This window comes from Oncorhynchus gorbuscha, linkage group LG19, assembly GCF_021184085.1.
Source record: "Oncorhynchus gorbuscha isolate QuinsamMale2020 ecotype Even-year linkage group LG19, OgorEven_v1.0, whole genome shotgun sequence".
NCBI lineage: Eukaryota > Metazoa > Chordata > Actinopteri > Salmoniformes > Salmonidae > Oncorhynchus > Oncorhynchus gorbuscha.
The window spans coordinates 67,978,135-68,002,165 of record NC_060191.1 but is presented as its reverse complement, the minus strand read 5'-3'; the positions used below and the strand labels follow the sequence as shown (position 1 = coordinate 68,002,165).

Here is a 24,031-nt window from a genome sequence, read left to right as displayed (position 1 = left end):
CACACAAAAACTAGAGATTGTGCTCCTCATTGAATAAAGTGGCAAATACATTCAAGAGGATAAACTTTTTCTCAAACACAAAATGGCTAAACTCTGACACCCTATATTGGGCCCCCATTTCAGACCTATGCCCCTTCTGCCCGCCCCATGTCCCCCGCCCATGCCCCCCACCCCATGCCCCATGCCCCGTGGCAAGGACCTCAACATGACAGCAAGACATATGCCCAGGCCTTGAGAAGAGCAACAGGCCCAACCCCCACCATTACACCCACCCAAGCCCCATCCTGCGACGTAAGAGGTATGTATCAGATGCTCAACATGCTCTGCTCACAGCTACTGTGATGGCCAGGGACTAAACCACACAAAACAACACTAGACGCGATGGAACACAAAGCTTTTACTATCTCATCCTGGAATATACAAGGTCTGAGGTCATCTGCCTTTAGCCCAAAGAGCAGGAACCCAGACTTCATCAAATAAATTGGAAATACAGACAATGTCATCCTACAAGAAACCTGGTATAGAGGAGATGGACCAACTGGTTGCCCTCTAGGTTACAGAGAGCTGGTAGTCCCATCCACCAAACTACCAGGTGTGAAACAGGGAAGAGACTCAGGGGGTATGCTAATTTGGTATAGAGCCGAGCAAACCCACTCTATTAAATTTGTCAAAATAGGAACATTTTACATCTGGCTAGAAATTACTAAAGAAAGTATCTCAATAGAGAAAAATGTGCTACCTATATCCCCCCACTAAAATCCCCATACTTTGATGATGACAGCTTCTTCATCCTAGAGGGGGAGATCAACAATTTCCAGGCCCAGGGACATGTACTAGTCTGTGACGACCTAAATGCCAGAACTGGACAAGAACCTGACACCCTCAGCACACAGGGGGACAAACACCTACCTGGAGGTGACAGAATTCCCTCCCCATATGCCCCCCTAGACATAACTATGACAACATAACCAACAAAAAACGGGTCACAACTCATGCAGCTCTGTCGGACGCTGGGTCTGTACATAGTCAATTAAGTTTTTCCCAAATGTAGCGACAATTTGTTGTCAGTCAACCAATCTCTATCAAAATGCAATTCCTTACTCAGGTTCTCCTCTATGTAAACTGTATCCTTCCCTGATATCAGTATGAGTGAATCATCAGCATAAATCAGGAGTTTACACATTACTGTATCTGGAATATCATTAGTAAATATAAGAAATAAGAGAGGCCCTAAAATGGATCCCTGTGGTACTCCACAGGATATTTCTTTGGCCTCTGACAGAACATCACCAACATTACTGGTCAGATAAGACGTAAACCAATTCACTGCTACATCATTTAGACACATGAATTTCAGTTTCATCAGGAGAACATCATGGTTCACAGTGTCAAAAGCTTTCTGTAAGTCTAACATGACCATACCTGTATAGGTCCCCTTCTCACTTTCCTGCTTAATGTGGTCAAAAATGTGGATGAGGCAAGTATCAGTAGAATGAGCTGTTCTAAAGCCAGACTGGAGTTCATAAAGAAGTTTGTGCTCGAGAAGGTATCCCTCAAGTTGATTAAAAACGAATCTCTCAACCACTTTGGATGAGACGTTGAGGATCGACACGGGCCTGTAGTTTCCTACATCTGTTTTACTGCTCTTCTTGTGGAGCGGAACCACCCGGGCTATTCTGAGATCATTTGGAAACGTACCATTACTCATAGAAATGTTTACAATATGCGTTATCATTTTAGCAGTGAAACGATCACTGTCCTTTATGAATCTCACAGGAAGGTTATCCAGCCCAGTTGCTTTGTTTGTGCTCACTTGATACATTGGAAAGAATTTACAAAAAAAACCTGAACAAACTGGGATGTTATTTGGCCCTAAACAGAGAGTACACAGTGGCGGAATACCTGACCACTGTGAATGATCCAAACTTAAGGAAATCTTTGACTATGTACAGACTCAGTGAGCAGAGCCTTGCTATTGAGAAAGGCCACCGTAGGCAGACATGGCTCTCAAGAGAAGACAGGTTATGTGCACACTGCCCACAAAATGAGGTGGAAACAGAGCTGCACTTCCTAACCACCTGCCCAATGTATGACCATATCAGAGACACATATTTCCCTCAGATTACACAGACCGGCAAAACAATCCCATTTTGATAAACTCCCATATCTATTGGGTGAGCTACCACAGTATGCAATCACACCAGCAAGATTTGTGACCTGTTGCCACAAGAAAAGGGAAACCAGTTAAGAACAAACACCATTGTAAATTCAACCTACAGTATAATTATGTTAATTTATTTTCCATTTTGTACAGAGATAATATGACATTTGAAATGTCTTTATTGTTTTGGAATGTTTGTGAGTGTAATGTTTGGCAGTACAGGTACATCAAAGCTGGGACCGAGAGATTTAAAAACAGCTTCTATCTCAAGGCCATCAGACTGTTAAACAGCCATCACTAACTCAGAGAGTCTGCTGCCTACATTGAGACCCAATCACTGGCCACTTTACTAAATGGATCACTAGTCACTTTAAACAATGCCACTTTAATAACGTTTACATTTACATTTACATTTAAGTCATTTAGCAGACGCTCTTATCTTACATTACTCATATCACATGTATATACTGTATTTTATACCATCTACTGAACCTTGCCTATGCCGTTCGGCCATCGCTCATCCATATATTTATATGTACATATTCTCATTCGCCCCTTTAGATCTGTGTGTATTAAGTAGTTGTTGGGAAATCGTAAGACGTGTTAGATATTACTGCATTGTCATAACTAAGAACTAAGGGCGGGACTAAGGGCAGCAGCGTAGCCTAGTGGTTAGAGCTTTGGACTAGTAGTTGAAAGGTTGCAAGTTCAAATCCCCAAGGTAAAAATGTGCAGGTCAAGGCAGTTAACCCACTGTTTCTAGGTTTTCATTGTAAATAAGACTTAGTTGCCTAGTTACTGCTAACCATGTGTATGTGACCAATAACATTTGATTTGATGTTTACTGTTCATTTTTTATTCTTTATATCTCTTTTGTTTCAAATCTATTTCACTTGCTTTGAGAATGTAAACATATGTTTCCCATGCCAATAAAGCCCTTCAATTGAAATGGAATTGAGAGAGAGAGAGAAGAAATTGACCCATCATGTTGCTGTCCACTGAACTGAACTGTATCTTTCATGTCAGAGTTCAACACAGGTGCCAACCCATTACATGGACCTCAAACAATCTCAACTGTGTGTGTGTGTGTGTGTGTGTGTGTGTGTGTGTGTGTGTGTGTGTGTGTGTGTGTGTGTGTGTGTGTGTGTGTGTGTGTGTGTGTGTGTGTGTGTGTGTGTGTGTGTGTGTGTGTGTGTGTGTGTGTGTGTGTGTGTGTGTGTGTGTACACATTTTACTATACTTGTTATTAACAAAAGTCCTCACAAGAATAGTAAACCAACTAAAATTCTGAGATGAGGAGATTTTTCTGATCCTCACTTGTAAAAAGGCTATTTTAGGCATATAAATTTAGGGTTAAGGTTAACATTAGGGTTAGGATTAGAATTAGGGTTAGGGTTTCAGGTTAGGGGTAAGGGAAAGTAGGATTTTTAATGCGAATTAATTGTTCCCCAAAAAGTCCTCACAAGGAAAGTCAGACGTGCTTGCGTGCATGCGTGTGTGTTAAACTTGGACTGAAATAAAGTGCGTAAATTCGTGAAGGGCGAAATCTATATATCTGGGATTGGCTAGCTTTGCTTTTAAATGTCTGTCAGATCTGATGCGTGCAATCGATGTTTCCTCGATCGACTACACGTTCTTGTTGCTATGCAGGTCCAGAGACGCAGCCAGTCTCCTTGCGAAGCAGCAACGGCGTATTTGTCACGACGAGAGGGGGCTTTTCGTTTCACGTAAAACAACCATTCATTTATTTTTGTTTTTTGTTGAGTTCATATTTACACGAGATTCCGATTCAAATTGTGTTGCTAGTGGTTTAAAACAAGAAAGGACTGTTATAGAATCTATGTAGAAAATAAAGATAGGATCGTTTCTGGCCCTGTGTTTTGGGATTTTGTCTTTTATACCTTCCATCACCACAGGAAGGCGCAGTTGTGTCTAATGTCGTGGGGAAACATCAACACCTCTGGCCTCCATTGATTTCACCGTTCCCGTCTGTCTCTGGACCCCGCAGTGTTCTCCTAAGGTCGGTTCGTGTAGAGTTGGTTTAGCCTGCGTTCGCTTTTCATTCTAACATGTCCGCCAGAGACCAAATCTGACTGCTTTTTCTCCACATTTCCCTCCTTCTTGGGGGGTTCTTGGGAATTATCCACCAGCCCCATTGGATTTGTTGGGAATAAACATAGCTATTTCTTAAGGAATACACCATTCATGTCAATGCTTCAACATGCAGCCCCCGCCGAGAAAGGTGAGTTTTACTGGGCTAGCTAACGTTGTTTCTCTCCAAACCCTGTGCTATCTTGGCATCTAAATTATTTATGTTACATTGTTGCTAGTTAGCCAGCTATCAGTGGGATGTTGACTTGCTAATAACGTTTATATGTATTAAGGTTAGCTACTTAGCTAGTTTGCTATTATTAGCTATGTGAGTTGCACATATTGTAGCTATTTTGTATTCGACTGTCAATTTCAACCCTGGTTGTAGTTATGTTAGGGTGCCTAGTCCCCTGGTTGTAGTTATGTTAGGGTGCCTAGTCCCCTGGTTGTAGTTATGTTAGGGTGCCTAGTCCCCTGGTTGTAGTTATGTTAGGGTGCCTAGTCCCCTGGTTGTAGTTATGTTAGGGTGCCTAGCCCCTGGTTGTAGTTATGTTAGGGTGCCTAGTCCCCTGGTTGTAGTTATGTTAGGGTGCCTAGTCCCCTGGTTGTAGTTATGTTAGGGTGCCTAGTCCCCTGGTTGTAGTTATGTTAGGGTGCCTAGCCCCCTGGTTGTAGTTATGTTAGGGTGCCTAGTCCCCTGGTTGTAGTTATGTTAGGGTGCCTAGTCCCCTGGTTGTAGTTATGTTAGGGTGCCTAGTCCCCTGGTTGTAGTTATGTTATGTTAGGGTGCCTAGTCCCCTGGTTGTAGTTATGTTAGGGTGCCTAGTCCCCTGGTTGTAGTTATGTTAGGGTGCCTAGTCCCCTGGTTGTAGTTATGTTAGGGTGCCTAGTCCCCTGGTTGTAGTTATGTTAGGGTGCCTAGTCCCCTGGTTGTAGTTATGTTAGGGTGCCTAGTCCCCTGGTTGTAGTTATGTTAGGGTGCCTAGTCCCCTGGTTGTAGTTATGTTAGGGTGCCTAGTCCCCTGGTTGTAGTTATGTTATGTTAGGGTGCCTAGTCCCCTGGTTGTAGTTATGTTAGGGTGCCTAGTCCCCTGGTTGTAGTTATGTTAGGGTGCCTAGTCCCCTGGTTGTAGTTATGTTAGGGTGCCTAGTCCCCTGGTTGTAGTTATGTTAGGGTGCCTAGTCCCCTGGTTGTAGTTATGTTAGGGTGCCTAGTCCCCTGGTTGTAGTTATGTTAGGGTGCCTAGTCCCCTGGTTGTAGTTATGTTAGGGTGCCTAGTCCCCTGGTTGTAGTTATGTTAGGGTGCCTAGTCCCCTGGTTGTAGTTATGTTAGGGTGCCTAGTCCCCTGGTTGTAGTTATGTTAGGGTGCCTAGCCAACTAGTCACTTACGAGCTGTTTGGTCAGCTAGTTAGGTCTGGTTGTGGTGTTGAAGAACTGTGGTTATCTGGTAACTAACCACAGATACTGGCCCCATCTAACGTTAGGGAAATGTTGAATAGCCCAACAGTTTGTTATAACTGATGTTACTACATCGCTAAGGTGGCGAAGTACTGTACACTTCATTATGTTTCTGTTGCAGTTTGTTCCCTTTTCTATAGTTTTTAGTTGTTCAAATCTCTGACACGTTTTGTTGAGCTAACGAGCAACCTTGATGACTTGCTGTTGTCTATCAAATGTCTGTCCCGTTAACCCACGCGGTTAGATAACAGGCTTCCTCAAAGCCATAGCTATAGGCATATCATCTGCAGTGGGACATGGCTAGTTATGATAAATGTTTCGAAACAAATTTGAAGTACAGTGATGAAGTGTAAAACAGGAAAATGATGTTTCTGACAGCTTGGATGACTTCATCTGGGCTGGAGTAATGTCCGCGGGTTCTGCCCGGTAAAACATAGATAGGAAGGGGCTCCACAACGCTGTTCCATTAGCTGTTTTTAGCACAGCCTTGCATTGTCTTTTAGTGTATTTTGGACAAAACCTAGCTAGCTAACTGGCATTTTGTTTGCGCCGTTCAGTCAGCTGGAGGAGAAGGAATGTTCCGCTGTGGTCAGTTACTGTAATGACGCTGTTTGCTATACAAACAGCACCGTGTCTTATTCAGGGTAGCTCATCACAGCTGTCTAGTTATTACCGACAGCCCACACAAAACACGCATAAAACACCGCGCATTTAATTTCCATTCCATAGAGACCGGTAGTCATCCGGTCTCGAACCTTCGTTTCCATCACCGATAATATTCAACGACATGACCTCTGTCGGGAGCTAATACAAGAGGATACTGCAGTAATCCATGGGCCATTGTCTACAGTCTTTCCTTTGTGTGTGTTTGTGTTTTGTGACAACTCTCTGGTACAATGTAGAATATACTGTAACAAAGTATAGTGTCCCTTTGTCTCTTTCCGACTGCCATTTACCGTGTGTGAAATAGTTTGTGTTTCTAATTCATGGTCTTAGTTATTCCAGAATAGGTGTATGAGAACCAGTTACCGACTTGCAGTACCTGAGCACAGTTTTCACTTAATTACTGGTTATTCCCTGGTGCTGTTGCTGCTCGTTGTGGGCAGACTGAACATGTCACATCATGTCCTCCCCTTTATGGGTGGGATAGAGAGTACATCTCCCCTCTACCTCCCCATTCTCTATCTCTTTCTCCCTCCTTTATCTTTCCTGTTTCTCCTCGCCCCCACTCTCTCGCCCTTCTCTCGCTCTTCCCTCGCTCTTTCCTTGCTCTCTTGCTCTTCCCTTGCTCTCCCGCTCTCTCGCCCTTCCCTCACTCTCTTTCCCTCGCTCTCTTGCTCTTCCCTCGCTCTCTTGCTCTTCCCTTGCTCTCTTGCTCTTCCCTCGCTCTCTTGCTCGTCCCTCGCTCTCTCGCTCTTCCCTCGCTCTTCCCTCGCTCTCTTGCTCTTCCCTCGCTCTCTTGCTCTTCCCTCGCTCTCTCGCTCTTCCCTCGCTCTCTCGCTCTTCCCTCGCTCTCTCGCTCTTCCCTCGCTCTCTCGCTCTTCCTTTGCTCTCTCGCTCTTCCCTCACTCTCTTGCTCTTCCCTTGCTCTTCCCTCACTCTCTTGCTCTTCTCTTGCTCTTCCCTCGCTCTCTTGCTCTTCCCTCGCTCTCTTGCTCGTCCCTCGCTCTCTTGCTCGTCCCTCGCTCTCTTGCTCGTCCCTCGCTCTCTCGCTCTTCCCTCGCTCTCTCGCTCTTCCCTTGCTCTTCCCTCGCTCTCTTGCTCTTCCCTCGCTCTCTTGCTCTTCCCTCGCTCTCTTGCTTTTCCCTCGCTCTCTTGCTCTTCCCTCGCTCTCTCGCTCTTCCCTCGCTCTCTCGCTCTTCCCTCGCTCTCTCGCTCTTCCCTCGCTCTCTCGCTCTTCCTTTGCTCTCTCGCTCTTCCCTCACTCTCTTGCTCTTCCCTCGCTCTTCCCTCACTCTCTTGCTCTTCCTTCGCTCTCTTGCTCTTCCCTCACTCTCTTGCTCTTCCCTTGCTCTTCCCTCACTCTCTTGCTCTTCCTTCGCTCTCTCGCCCTTCCCTCACTCTCTTGCTCTTCCCTCGCTCTCTTGCTCTTCCCTCGCTCTCTTGCGCTTCCCTCGCTCTCTTGCACTTCCCTCGCTCTCTCGCTCTTCCTTTGCTCTCTCGCTCTTCCCTCACTCTCTTGCTCTTTCTTCGCTCTTCCCTCACTCTCTTGCTCTTCCTTCGCTCTCTCGCTCTTCTCTCGCTCTTCCCTCGCTCTCTTGCTCTTCTCTTGCTCTTCCCTCGCTCTCTTGCTCTTCCCTCGCTCTCTTGCTCTTCCCTCGCTCTCTTGCTCTTCCTTCGCTCTCTCGCTCTTCCTTTGCTCTCTCGCTCTTCCCTCACTCTCTTGCTCTTTCTTCGCTCTTCCTTCGCTCTCTTGCTCTTCCTTCTTTCTCTCGCTCTTCCCTCGCTCTCTTGCTCTTCTCTTGCTCTTCCCTCGCTCTCTTGCTCTTCCCTCGCTCTCTTGCTCTTCCCTCGCTCTCTTGCTCTTCCCTCACTCTCTTGCTCTTCCCTCACTCTCTTGCACTTCCTTCGCTCTCTCGCTCTTCTCTCGCTCTTCCCTCACTCTCTGTCTCTGTGTCTTCTCTCATTCTCTCTCCTCCCTCTGTCCTTTTTTTCTGTGGTCTTGTATTTGACTGATGAAAGGAGGGATGGAGTGAAGTCACTTTCCCCTGATAAACCCCTCCATACACCACTCCCTCTCTATCCCTGATAAACCCCTCCATGCACCACTCCCTCTCTATCCCTGATAAACCCCTCCATACACCACTCCCTCTCTATCCCTGATAAACCCCTCCATACACCACTCCCTCTCTATCCCTGATAAACCCCTCCATACACCACTCCCTCTCTATCCCTGATAAACCCCTCCATACACCACTCCCTCTCTATCCCTGATAAACCCCTCCATACACCACTCCCTCTCTATCCCTGATAAACCCCTCCATATACCACTCCCTCTCTATCCCTGATAAACCCCTCCATACACCACTCCCTCTCTATCCCTGATAAACCCCTCCATATACCACTCCCTCTCTAACCCGGATAAACCCCTCCATACACCACTCCCTCTCTAACCCTGATAAACCCCTCCATACACCACTCCCTCTCTAACCCTGATAAACCCCTCCATACACCACTCGATTCAATTTGAGGGGCTTTATTCGCATGAGAAACATGTTTTACATTGCCAAAGCAAGTAAAATAGATAATAAACAATTAACAGTGAACATTACTCTCACAAAAGTTCCAAATGAATAAAGATATTTCAAATGTGTGCAAATAGTTAAATGTACAAAAGGGAAAATGAATCAATATAAAAATGGCTTGTATTTATAATGGTGTTTGTTCTTCACTGGTTTCCCTTTTTTCTTGTAGCAACAGGTCACACATCTTGCTGTGTGATGGCACACTGTGGAATTTCACCCAGTAGATATGGGTGTTTATCAAAATTGGGTTTGCTTTCAAATTCTTTGTGGGTCTATGTAATCTGAGGGAAATGTGTGTATCTAATATGGCCATACATTTGGCAGGAGGTTAGGAAGTGCAGTTCAGTTTCCACCTCACCTTGTGGGCAGTGAGCACATAGCCTGTCTTCTCTTGAGAGCCATGTCTGCCTTCAGCGGCCTTTGTCAATAGCAAGGCTGAGTCTGTACATAGTCAAAGCTTTCCTTAAGTTTGGGTCAGTCACAGTGGTCAGGTATTCTGCCACTGTGTACTCTCTGTTTAGGGCCAAATAGCATTCTAGTTTTCTCTGTTATTTTGTTAATTCTTTCCCATGTGTCAAGGAATGATCTTTTTGTTTTCTCATGTTTGGGTCTAATTGTGTTGCTGTCCTGAGGCTCTGTGTGGTCTGTTTGTGAACAAAGCCTCAGGACCAACTTATTTAGGGGACTGTCTCCAGGTTCTTCTGTGTTTAGGTGATGGCATGGTTATGGAAGGTTTGGGACTTTTTGCAGAATTATGCATGCAGTTTAAATTTGGTGTTTATCCCATTTTGTGAATTGTTAGTTTATGAGCGGACCCCAGACCTCACAACCCTGAAGGGAAATGGGTTCTATAACTGATTGATTCAAGTATTCTAATTGGTATGTTGAATTTTATGTTCCTTTTGATGGCGTAGAAGGCCCTTCTTGCCTTGTCTCTCAGATTGTTCACAGCTTTGTTGAAGTTACCTGTGGCGCTGATGTTTAGGCCAAGGTATGTATATTTTTTTGTGTGCTCTAGGGCAACGGTGTCGAGATGGAATTTGTATTTGTGGTCCTGGCAACTAGACCTTTTTTGGGCCACCATTATCTTTGTCTTACTGAGATTTTCTGACAGGGCCCAGGTCTGACAGGCCCCAGGTCTGACAGGCCCCAGGTCTGACAGGCCCCAGGTCTGACAGGCCCCAGGTCTGACAGGCCCCAGGTCTGACAGGCCCCAGGTCTGTCAGGCCCCAGGTCTGACAGGCCCCAGGTCTGACAGGCCCCAGGTCTGTCAGGCCCCAGGTCTGTCAGGCCCCAGGTCTGTCAGGCCCGGAATCTGTGCAGAAGATCTAGGTGCTGCTGTAGGCCCTCTTTGGTTGGGGACAGAAGCACCAGATCATCAGAAAACAGTAGACATTTGACTTCAGATTCTAGCAGGGTGAGGCCGGGTGCTGCAGAATGATCTAGTGCCCTTGCCGATTCGTTGATATACAGTACCAGTTAAAGGTTTGGCCACACCTACTTATTCAAGGGTTTTTCTTTTCTTTGGTACTATTTTCTACATTGTAGAGTAATAGTGGAGATGTACACTACCGTTCAAAAGTTTTGCGGTCACTTAGAAACGTCCTGTCATTGGAACACAGCAGTGATGGTTGCTGATAATGGGCCTCTGTACGCCCATAACAAATCTGCCGTTTCCAGCTACAGTAGTCATTTACAACGTCTACACTGCATTTCTGATCAATTTGATTATTATAATAATTTTTACCCCCTTTTCTCCCCAATTTTGTGGTATCCAATTGTGAGTAACTACTATCTTGTCTCATTGCTACAACTCCCGTACTACGTGCTCGGGAAAGACGAAGGTCGCGAGTCATGTGTCCTCCGAAACACAACCCAACCAAGTCACACGGCTTCTCAACACAGCGCGCATCCAACCGGGAAGCCAGCCACACCAATGTGTCGGAGGAAACACTGTGCACCTGGCGACCCGGCCCATCACAGGAGTCGCTAGTGCGCGATGAGACAAGGATATCCCTACCGGCCAAACCCTCCCTAACCCGGACGACGCTAGGCCAATTGTGCGTCGCCCCATGGACCTCCCGGTCGCTGCTGGCTGCGAAGGAGCCTGGACTCGAACCCAGAGTCTCTGGTGGCACAGCTAGCGATGCTGTGCCTTAGACCACTGCGCCACCCGGGAGGCCCTAATTTGATGTTATTTTAATGGAGAAAAATGACCCCAAACAGTAAGTTCTTTATTTTTTGGTTTTGTAGTTTTCTATTCAATGCCATTACAGTATCCATTGACTTAGGACTCAATTTGCAGTTCCTATGCCTTCCACTAGATGTCAACAGTGTTTAGAAACAGTCTTCGGGCTTGTATTCTTATAAATGAGGGAGTAAGACCAGTCTGGATGAGTGGACCCTGATGTGTCATAGAGCTTTTTTTTAATGAGCAAACCCGAGGAGTGCATTTCTTGTTTACCTTTTATATTGGCGACGTTATTGTCCGGTTGAAATATATTATAGATCATTTAGGCTAAAAACAACCTGAGGATTGAATATAAACATCTTTTGACATGTTTCAATGAACTTTACGGATACAATTTAGATTTTTTTGTCTGCCTGTTGTGACTGCGTTTGAGCCTGTGGATTACTGAATAAAACGCGTAAACAAAACGGAGGTTTTTGGATATAAAGAGACTTTATCGAACAAAAGGAACATTTATTGAGTAAATGAATGTCTTCTGAGTGCCACCATATGAAGATCATCAAATGTAAGGGATTAATTTTATCTCTATTTCTGAGTTTTGTAACGATTCTGCTTGGCTGGTTACTGTTTGTAATAATTTGTAAACTGGGCTATGTTCTGGGCTAGGTATGTTCTGGGCTAGGTATGCTTTTCGCCGTAAAGCATTTTATAAATCTGACGCCGTGGTTGGATTAACAAGAAGTTAATCTTTAAACGGATGTAAAATATGTTTTGTTTTTTGAATTTTTATAATGAGCATTTCTGTATTTGAATTTGACTGGATGTTGGCCAGATGGGACGCTAGCGTCCCACATACCCCAGAGAGGTTAACTAGTGATTATTAAGATTGATTGATTGTTTTTTATAAGATAAGTTTAATGCTAGATAGCAACTTACCTTGGCTCCTTGCTGCACTCGCGTAACAGGTTGTCAGCCTGCCACGCAGTCTCCTTGTGGAGTGCAATATAATCGGCGTCCAATATGCAGATTACCGATTGTTATGAAAACTTGAAATGGGCCCTAATTAACCGGCCATGCCGATTTAAATCGGTCACCCTCTAACAAGAACAGCTCAAATAAGCAGAGAGAAACGACACTCCATCATTACATTAAGAGTTCAGTCAATCCAGAAGATGTCAAGAACTTTGAAAGTTGCTTCAAGTGCAGGTGGAAAAAACCATCAAGCGCTGTCATGAAACTGGCGATCATGAGGCGTTTGAGCCAACCAGTTGTGTTGTGACAAGGTAGGGTTGGTATACAGAACATGGCCCTATTTGGTAAAAGACCAAGTCCATATTATGGCAAGAACAGCTAAAATAACCAAAGAGGAATGACAGTCCATCAATACTTTAAGACATAAAGGTCAGTCAATGCAGAATATGTCAAGGACTTTGAAAGTTTCTTCAAGTGCAGTTGCCAAAACCATCAAGTGCTGTGATGAAACTGGGTCTCATGAGGACCGCTACAGGAAAGGAAGACCCAGAGTTACTTCTGCTGTAGAGGATACGTTCATTAGAGTTACCAGCCTCTGATTGCAGCCCAAATAAATGCTTCACAGAGTTCAAGTAACACACATCTCAACATCAACTGTTCAGAGGAGACTGCGTGAATCAGGCCTTCATGGTTGAATTGCTGCAAAGAAACCAATACTGAAGGACACCAATAAGAAGAAGAGACTTGCTTGGGCCAAGAAACATGAGCAATGGACATTAGACTGTTGGAAATCTGTCCTTTGGTCTGATGAGTCCAAATGTTTGATAGATTTTGGGTTCCAAACGCCGTGTCTCTGTGAGACGCAGAGTAGGTGAACGGATGATCTCTGCATATGTGGTTCCCACCGTAAAGCATGGAGGAGGAGGTGTGGCGGTGTTTTGCTGTTGACACTGTCTGTGATTTTTATTTCGAATTCAAGGCACACTTAACCAGCATGGCTTCCACAGCATTATGTAGCAATACGCCATCCCATCTGGTTTGTGCTTAGTGGGACTCCCATTAGTTTTTCAATATGACAATGACCCAAAACACACCTCCAGGCTGTGTAAGGGCTATTTGACCAGGAAGGAGAGTGATGGAGTGCTGCATCAGATGACCTGGCCTCCACAATCACCCGACCTCAACCCAACTGAGATGGTTTGGGATGAGTTGGACCACTCCCCCTCCATGGACCACTCCTTCTCCATGGACCACTCCCCCTCCATGGACCACTCTCCCTCCATGGACCACTCCCCCTCCATGGACCACTCCCCTCCATGGACCACTCCCCCTCCATGGACCACTCCCCTCCATGGACCACTCCCCTCCATGGACCACTCCCCTCCATGGACCACCACCAACTGAGATGGTTTGGGATGAGTTGGACCACTCCCCCTCCATGGACCACTCCTTCTCCATGGACCACTCCCCCTCCATGGACCACTCTCCCTCCATGGACCACTCCCCCTCCATGGACCACTCCCCCTCCATGGACCACTCCCCCTCCATGGACCACTCCCCCTCCATGGACCACTCCCCCTCCATGGACCACTCCCCCTCCATGGACCACCACCAACTGAGATGGTTTGGGATGAGTTGGACCTAGAGTTACAAAGGGTCGGAAAACTTCCGTTAAATTTCCGTAATTTTACTGGAAATGTTCTATGGAAAGTTAAACCTTGGAATTTGGGGAGTTTTGCTTAAATTCATCAAGTGTTCACTTATAACAGTCAACTTTTTATAGTGGGATACACAAGGCAATTTTAGGTCTTGTGGCATATTTTGGTTATACTATCCCCAATTCAATAGAATTGTAATCCTCTACATGCACAGTGCAATCTTCTATCACATGTAAGTCTGATTCTCAAGATCACTAATGAGATGCTATTGAGCCCACACTACTACACTGTCTGAGCCAAGGACTACATGCTTTCTGGTAAGTTTTGATTACAATTCTGGTTGGGGTGAATATATTTTATATGACATACATGGGTAGTGTTAATTCACCCGTTTCCATACAGGTTTCATTTTAAAACATTTATCTTACAAAGGAGTTGTTTAATCTAACTGCTTAACTACTTATCTGTACATTTTTTTTACTCTTACTTTTCTAATCTTCACAGGAAAATTCCACGGGCACTATCTGACGTGTGGAGACACTGCAGCTGGTGTAGAAGGAATAGTTGTGTACATTTGCAAATACTGTGCCAGGTCATATGTGAAGAATGCAACAAAGATGCAGAATCATCTGGCCACCTGCATGAAGTTCCCTCAGCGCTCACAACAAGCAACCTCTGACAAAAGTGTCTTGCTCGTGCTGTGTATGCAACTGGTTCTCCTCTGCTCACAGGCAATGTGTATTGGAAGAGATTTTCTGAATGTTCTTCGCCCAGCATACACCCCTCTGACCAGACATGCTTTATCTACTCATTTGCTGGATGCAGAGTTCAACAGAGTTCAAGTGAAGGTCAAGCAAATCATAGAGAAAGCAGACTGTATTGCAGTCATCTCTGATGGGTGGTCGAATGTTCATGGGCAAGGAATAATTAACTACATCATCTCCACCCCTCAACCAATATTCTACCAGAGCACAAACACAAGGGACAACAGACACACTGGTTTCTACATTGCAGATGAGCAGAAGGCAGTCAATGACCTTGGACCACAGAAGGTATTTGCACTGATGACAGACAATGCTGCGGACATGAAGGCTGCTTGGTCTAAAGTGGAGGAGACCTACCCTCACATCACACCCATTGGCTGTGCTGCTCATGCATCGAATCTCCTCCTCAAGGACATCATGTCACTGAAAACAATGGATACACTCTACAAGAGAGCCAAGGAAACGGTTAGGTATGTGAAGATTCATCAAGTTATAGCAGGAATCGACCTCACCAAGCAAAGTGAGAAGAATAAGAGCACCACATTGAAGCTGCCCAGCAACACCCGTTTGGGTGGTGTTGTCATCATATTTGACAGTCTCCTGGAGGGGAAGGAGTCTCTCCAAGAAATGGCCATATCACAGTCTGCCGATATGGACAGCCCCATCAAGAGGATCCTCCTGGATGAAGTATTTTGGGGGAGAGTGGTAAGCAGCCTGAAACTCCTGAAACCTATAACTGTAGCCATTGCACAGATTGAGGGAGACAATGTCATCCTGTCTGATGTTCAGACTCTGCTTGCAGATGTAAGAGAAGAAATCCGTACTTCCCTGCCCACTTCACTGTTGCTCCAAGCAGAGGAAACTGCATTTCTGAAATACATCAGCGTGAAGACTTCTGCCTGAAGCACATACACACTGCAGCGTACATGTTGGACCCCAAGTATGCTGGCAAGAGCATCCTGTCTGGTTTAGAGATCAGCAAGGCGTGTCTCGCCACCTTGGCCTGGATGAGGGCAAGGTTGTTGGCAGTCTGGCGAAGTATACTTCCAAGCAAGGGCTTTGGGATGGAGATGCAATATGGCAGTCGTGCCAACTTATCTCATCAGCCACCTGGTTGAAGGGACTTTGTGGATCTGAGGCTCTTTCCCCTGTTGCCTCCATCATCCTCAAAATCCCACCAACATCGGCCGCCTCAGAGCGCAACTGGTCCTTGTTTGGGAACACGCACACCAACGTACGCAACAGGCTGATCAATACAAGGGTTTACATTTTTTTGCCATGCGGGAAAATTTGAGGCTTTTTGAGTCTGACAACGAGCCATCCTCAACAAGGTCGGAGTGTGACAGTGAAGATGAGGCCTCAGAGTCTGATGTTTGTCACGATCCGGCTCGATGTTCGTAACAAAAAGGGAGACCATGTGGAGATGAGGAATAACAAAATATAATTATTAACTGAGGTAAACTAAATACAATTAACAATGGTGTGTGTGTAGTCATGTAAACAGTAGTGTAAGTGAGTGGTTGCGTGCATAAATGTGATAATGATGGGTGTTGAAAGGTGCCAAAACAAACCAAACGGCCACAACCGAAATCTATCAGTGTCTGCATGGAGAGAGTCTCCTCAATGAATGGGGAAGAGGTGCATTTATCCTGGGACACACCCAAGCCCAGGTGTGTCTCATTTCGCTGACGTCCCTCCCGGCCCTGCACACCGACATTAGGGATTACAAGAGCAAAGAGAGAGAATTCGGCAGACAGAGTGGGAGGGTTGTCATAAGGTTGGACAGTGAAGATGAGGCCTCAGTCTGATGTTCAAGTAGTGGACATTGAGAAGGTCCAGGGAGAAGATATGGAAGCCTGAGAGGAAGACAACCAAAGCTTTAGTTTCTAGACTATCATTTTACAGCTGTATGTTGAAAACATTCTTGGGAGATTTGATGGATCATTGGGGATCATTCAATATTCCCTTTCTTTTGTTGTTCAGTGAAATCATCCCATGTTAAGAGTCAACTAATTTAAAGTTCAATTCGTAACTAAATTGTGTTTTACATTTCTATTGGAAGGATTTAATCATTTGCAATTATGTCTACTTATAAGGTAAACGGTTTATGTTTCTGTCTCCACATGATATGGTAAATATATCCAATGCAAAAAACATCTACATTTAAATGGTATTAATATTAATTTGCATATATTTCTGTTAATTCCCATATTCCTGTTAATTCCCACAGAAAGTTTCCACCTCTGAATATTGTGCAACCCTAGTTGGACCGCAGAGTGAATGAAAAGCAGCCAACAATTGCTCAGCATATGTTGTAAAAGCATTCCTCATGAAGCTGGTTGACAGAATGCCAAGAGTGTGCAAAGCTTTCATCAATACACAGGGTGTCTACTTTGAATAATTTAAAAATATATTTAGATATGTTTAACACTTTTTTGGTTAATAGTAACGTCTTCACTATTATTCTACAACGTTGAAAATAGTACAAATAAAGAAAAACCCTTGAATGCGTAGGTGTGTCCAAACTTTGGACTGGTACTTTATATGTTGAATAGGGTGGGGCTTATGCTGCATCCCTGTCTCACCCCACGGCCCTGTGGAAAGAAATGTATGTATTTTTTGCCTATTTTAACCACATGCTTGTTGCTTGTGTACATAGATGTTATAATGTCGTATGTTTTTCCCCCAACACAACTTTCCATCTATTTGTATAGCAGACCCTCACGCCATATCGAGTCAAAAGCTTTTTTGAAATCAACAAAGCATGAGAATACTTTGCCTTTGGTTTGTTTTTGTCAATTAGGGTGTGCAGGGTGAATACGTGGTCTGTCGTACGGTAATTTGGTAAAAAGCCAATTTGACATTTGTGCAGTACATTGTTTTAACCTCTAGCGTCGAGCAATCCCATATCCGGGAGCGTAATCATAGCCTCAAGCTCATTACCATAACGCAACGTTTCCTATTCATGAAAATCGCAAATGAAATGAAATAAAAATATTCAAACCCAAGCTTAGCTTTTTATTAACAACACTGTCATCTCAGATTTTGAAAATATGCTTTTCAACCAAAGCTACACAAGCATTTGTGTAAGAGTATTGATAGCCAAGCATAGCATTAAGCCTAGCATTCAGCAGGCAAAATCTTCACAAAAACAAGAAAAGCATTCAAATAAAATAATTTACCTTTGAAGAACTTCGGATGTTTTCAATGACGAGACTCTTAGTTGGATAGCAAATGTTAATTTCTTCCAAAAAGATTATTTGTGTAGACGAAATAGCTCCGTTTTGTTCATCACGTTTGATCACACCGGAATATGCAGTCACAACGCCAAACTTTTTTTCTCCAAATTAGCTCCATAATATCGACAGAAACATGGCAAACGTTGTTTAGAATCAATCCTCAAGGTGTTTTTCACATATCTATGCGATAGTCTATCAGTGGTGGCAGTTGACATCTCATCAGAACAAAATGAGAAAATACTGCAGCTGGAGATTACGCAATAATTGCGACGGAGGACACCAAGCGGCCACCTGGTAGATGTAGTCTCTTATGGTCAATCTTCCAATGTTATGCCTACAAATACGTCACAATGCTGCAGACTCCTTGGGGAAAACGTAAGCTGACTACTAGCTCCTTCACAGCCATATAAGGAGTCATTGCCATGAGATGGTTTCAAAAAATGCGGCACTTCCTGATAGGATTTTTATCTGGGTTTTTTATAATAATAATAATAATATATGCCATTTAGCAGACGCTTTTATCCAAAGCGACTTACAGTCATGTGTGCATACATTCTACGTATGGGTGGTCCCAGGGATCAAACCCACTACCCTGGCGTTGCAAGCGCCATGCTCTACCAACTGAGCTACACAGGACCTGTATCATCAGTTCCGTGGCACTCACAGACAATATCTTTGCAGTTTTGGAAACGTCAGAGTGTTTTCTTTCCAAAGCTGGCAATTATATGCATAGTCGAGCATCTTTTCGTGACAAAATATCTTGTTTAAAACGGGAACGTTTTCATCCAAAAAATAAAATAGCGCCCCCTATATCCAAGAAGTTAACTGAGGAAATGTTTGAGTCTGCTGTTAATGATAATGCAGAGGATTTTCCCAAGGTTGCTATAAACATAATATCCCCTGGTAGTTATTGGGGTCATATTTGTCTCCACTTTTGTGGATTGGGGTGATGTTAAAGAGTTGAAGTATAGCCAATTGGAATTTGTTGTCTGTATATTTTATCATTTCATTTAGGATACCATCAACACCACAAGCCTTTTTGGGTTGGAGGGTTTGTGCTTTGTCCTGTAGTTAATTCAATGTAATTGGAGAATCCAGTGGGTTCTGGTAGTCTTTAATAGTTGTTTCTAAGATTTGTATTTGATCATGTATATGTTTTTGCTGTTTAATTTGATAATGATGCTGAGAAGTCAAATCTACTGTTTTGGTTTTCTACTGCCAGGTTTACACCTTCACTAAACATTTTGTCCAGGAAGTTTTTGAAAAGGAATTTATTTTGTTGTTGCCCAATAGTTTTTTGGTAGGTTTCCACACTACATTCCTTCCATCTATAGCATCTCTTAATATTATTCAGTTCCTTTGCACTCCCCCTCCATGGACCACTCCCCCCCATGGACCATTCCCCCTCCATGGACCACTCCCCCTCCATGGACCACCACCAACTGAGATGGTTTGGGATGAGTTGGACCATGGACCACTCCATGGACCACTCCCCCTCCATGAACCACTCCCCCTCCATGGACCGCTCCCCCCATGGACCACTCCCCCTCCATGAACCATGGACCGCTCCCCCTCCATGGACCGCTCCCCCTCCATGGACCGCTCCCCCTCCATGGACCGCTCCCCCTCCATGGACCGCTCCATGGACCACTCCCCCTCCATGAACCACTCCCCCTCCATGGACCGCTCCCCCTCCATGAACCACTCCCCTCCATGTACCACTCCCCCTCCATGGACCGCTCCCCCTCCATGGACCACTCCCCCTCCATGAACCATGGACCGCTCCCCCTCCATGGACCCCTCCCCTCCATGGACCGCTCCCCCTCCATGGACCGCTCCCCCCATGGACCACTCCCCCTCCATGGACCGCTCCCCCTCCATGGACCGCTCCCCCTCCATGAACCATGGACCGCTCCCCCTCCATGAACCATGGACCGCTCCCCCTCCATGAACCATGGACCCCTCCCCCTCCATGGACCGCTCCCCCTCCATGGACCGCTCCATGGACCGCTCCCCCTCCATGGACCGCTCCCCCTCCATGGACCGCTCCCCCTCCATGGACCGCTCCATGGACCGCTCCCCCTCCATGAACCACTCCCCCTCTATCCATGATAAGCCCATCCATGGACCATTCCCGTTCATGGACCATTCCCCCTCCATGGACCATTCCCCTCCATGGACCGCTCCCCCTCCATGGACCACTCCCCTCCATGGACCACTCCCCCTCCATGAACCACTCCCCTTCTATCCATGATAAGCTCCTCCATGGACCACTCCCCCTCTATGGACCACTCCCCTCTATCCATGATAAGCCCCTCCATAGACCACTCCCCCTCCATGGACCGCTCCCCTCCATGGACCACTCCCCCTCTATCCATGATTAACCCCTCCATGGACCACTCCCCCTCCATGGACCACTCCCCCTCTATCCATGATTAACCCCTCCATGGACCACTCCCCCTCTATCCATGATTAACCCCTCCATGAACCACTCCACCTCTATCCATGATAAGCCCCTCCATGGACCATTCCCCCTCCATGGACCACTCCCCTCTATCCATGATTAACCCCTCCATGGACCGCTCCCCCTCCATGGACCGCTCCCCCTCCATGGACCGCTCCCCCTCCATGGACCGCTCCCCCTCCATGGACCGCTCCCCCTCCATGGGCCACTCCATGGACCGCTCCCCCTCCATGGGCCACTCCATGGACCGCTCCCCCTCCATGGGCCACTCCATGGACCACTCCCCCTCCATGGGCCACTCCATGGACCACTCCCCCTCCATGGGCCACTCCATGGAGCACTCCCCTCCATGGGCCACTCCATGGAACACTCCCCCTCCATGGGCCACTCCATGGAACACTCCCCTCCATGGGCCACTCCATGGAACACTCCCCCTCCATGGGCCACTCCATGGAGCACTCCCCCTCCATGGGCCACTCCATGGACCACCCCCTCCATGGGCCACTCCATGGACCGCTCCCCCCATGGACCGCTCCCCCTCCATGGGCCACTCCATGGACCACTCCCCCTCCATGGACCACTCCCTCTCCATGGACCACTCTCCCTCCATGGACCGCTCCCCCTCCATGGACCACTCCATGGACCGCTCCCCTCCATGGACCGCTCTCCCTCCATGGACCACTCTCCCTCCATGGACCACTCCCCTCCATGGGCCCCTCCATGGACCACTCCCCTCCATGGACCACTCCCCTCCATGGGCCACTCCATGGACCACTCCCCTCCATGGGCCACTCCATGGACCGCTCCCCTCCATGGACCGCTCCCCTCCATGGGCCACTCCATGGAGCACTCCCCTCCATGGACCACTCCCCCTCCATGGGCCACTCCATGGACTGCTCCCCTCCATGGGCCACTCCATGTACCACTCCCCTCCATGGGCCACTCCATGGACTGCTCCCCCCATGGACCGCTCCCCCTCCATGGACCGCTCCCCCTCTATCCATGATTAACCCGTCCATGGACCGCTCCCCCTCCATGGACCACTCCATGGACCACTCTCTGTCCATGGACCACTCCCCTCCATGGACCACTCTCCCTCCATGGACCGCTCCCCTCCATGGACCACTCCATGGACCACTCCCCTCCATGGACCACTCCCCTCCATGGACCGCTCCCCCTCCATGGACCGCTCCCCCTCCATGGGCCACTCCATGGAGCACTCCCCCTCCATGGACCGCTCCCCCTCCATGGGCCACTCCATGGACCGCTCCCCCTCCATGGGCCACTCCATGGACCGCTCCCCCTCCATGGGCCACTCCATGGACTGCTCCCCCTCCATGGACCGCTCCCCCTCCATGGACCGCTCCCCCCTCTATCCATGATTAACCCGTCCATGGACCGCTCCCCCTCCATGGACCACTCCATGGACCACTCCCCTCCATGGACCACTCCCCCTCCATGGACCACTCTCCCTCCATGGACCGCTCCCCCTCCATGGACCACTCCATGGACCACTCTCCCTCCATGGACCGCTCCCCCTCCATGGACCACTCTCCCTCCATGAACCACTCCCCCTCTATCCATGATTAACCCCTCCATGGACCACTCCCCTCCATGGACCACTCCCCTCCATGGACCGCTCCCCCTCCATGGACCGCTCCCCCTCCATGGACCGCTCCCCTCCATGGACCACTCCCCTCCATGGACCACTCCCCTCCATGGACCACTCCCCCTCCATGGGCCACTCCCCCTCCATGGGCCACTCCCCCTCCATGGACCACTCCCCCTCCATGGACCACTCCCCTCCATGGACCACTCCCCCTCCATGGGCCACTCCCCCTCCATGGGCCAGTACTTCTGTATATTCAAAGGCAGGCAACATGACATCTACAGGACAGTGTGTGTGTGAGTGAGTGTGAGCTCTGTGTTGTTGTTTTGTCTGGAATGGTCCTGAATCTCTGACTGCGTAACCCCAGTGAATAGCCAGTGGAATTCTCCCCCAAGAGACAATGGCTGATAGTGTGTGTGTGTGGTTGGGAAGTCACCCTGTTACTTATGGTAACTTCATATTGCTGAATCTACCATTGATTGATTGATTGATTGATTGATTGATTGATTGATTGATTGACAGTGTGACTGTGTCCCTCCCTGCAGGTAAAAGTGACTCAGGAGCTGAAGAATTCTCACTTAGAGCAGATGACCAGACTGCACCTCAAACATCAAACAGAATGTGACCTGCTGGAGGACATGAGGTACACACACTTCATACTACACACACAGAGAGGAGGAGGAGGATTCCAGTATTCCTATTTATTGGAAGAACACACAGATTTGGGATCTGACGAAGGAATTTCCTTGTCTTTCTCTCTCTCTCACCCTCTCTCTCACCTCTCTTCTCTCTCTCTCTCTCCTCTGTTTGTCTCTCACTCTCTCGCTCTCTCTCTCACCTTTCTGTTTGTCTCTCTCTCTCTCTCACCTCTCTGTTTCTCTCTCTCACCTCTCTGTTTTTTTTTCTCTCTCTCTCTCTCTCTCTCTCTCTCTCTCTCTCTCTCTCTCTCTCTCTCTCTCTCTCTCTCTCTCTCTCTCTCTCTCTCTCTCTCTCTCCCTCTCACCTCTCTGTTTTTCTCTCTCTCTCTCTCTCTCTCTCTCTCTCTCTCTCTCTCTCTCTCTCTCTCTCTCTCTCTCTCTCTCTCTCTCTCTCTCTCTCTCTCACCTCTGTTTCTCTCTCAGCTCTCTGTTTCGGTCTCTGTCTCTCTGTCTTTCGGTCTCGATCCTCCCACAGCTGAAAGTCATAACCGGAAACCAGTGCAGTTTTCTCCACTTTATAAAGTCGTTCCCAGGAGGAAATGGCAATGAGATCCAAATCTACTGTGTGTTCAAAGTACAGCAGCAGTAACGCCCCCCACCCCCAGCTTCACAACCCCCTGCCTGCTCTCTCAAGCTCTCCTATCTGTGTACACAAGGCATTGATTATGTATGACAACACACAGCAGTCAAGACTGTTTGAGAAAGATCTCATCCCTGCACTGCTGGTGTTGCTTTTGTTTAGGGAAATAGATTTTATGGTAACTCTGCCTCAGTCTCTGTTTGGTGAGAGGGGTGCTGGAGACTGTTAAAGAGTCTAAAGTAAAGTATGTGGACACCTCGTCGAACATCTCAATCCAAAATCATGGGTATTTATATGGAGTTGGTCTCCCCTTTTGCTGCTATAACAGCCTCCACTCTTCTGGGAAGGTTTTCCACTAGATGTTGGAACATTTAATCCAATTCATCCCAAATGTGTTTGATGGGGTTGAGATCAGAGCTCTGTGCAGGCCAGTCAAGTTCTTCCACACCGATCACAACAAACCATTTCTGTGTCCACCTCACTTTGTGCACGGGGGTATTGTCATGCTGAAATAGGAAAGAGCCATCCATAAACTTTTGCCACAAAGTTGGAAGCACAGAATCTTCTAGAATGTCATTGTATGCTGTAGAGTTAAGATTTCTCTTCACTGGAACTAAGGGGTCGAGCCGGAGCCATGAAAAACAGCACCAGACCATTATTCCTCATCCACCAAACTTTACAGTTGGCACTATTTATTTGGGCAGGTAGTGTTCTCCTGGCATCTGCCAAATGCCAGATATGCCTGTCGGACTGCCAGATGTTGAAGCATGATTCATCCCTCCACAGAAGGTGTTTCCACTGCTCCAAAGTCCAATGGCGATGAGCTTTACACCACTCCAGCTGACTCTTGGCATTGCGCATGGTGATCTTAGGCTTGTGTGCAGCTACTCGGCCATGGA

The 24,031-nt window shown here is 46.9% G+C and overlaps 1 protein-coding gene across 1 annotated transcript in view; it reads left to right on the top strand.

Moving 5' to 3' along the window:
* The first annotated feature begins 3,833 nt into the window (after nt 1-3,833).
* LOC124005772 (F-BAR and double SH3 domains protein 2-like) overlaps nt 3,834-24,031 on the top strand; it is a 132,105-nt gene continuing 111,907 nt past the window's right edge. The window contains exons 1-2 of the mRNA XM_046315296.1: nt 3,834-4,403; nt 22,400-22,497. Coding sequence (XP_046171252.1) covers nt 4,383-4,403; nt 22,400-22,497 — 119 coding nt within the window. The 5' untranslated portion in view covers nt 3,834-4,382. The remainder of the gene's footprint in view (nt 4,404-22,399; nt 22,498-24,031) is intronic.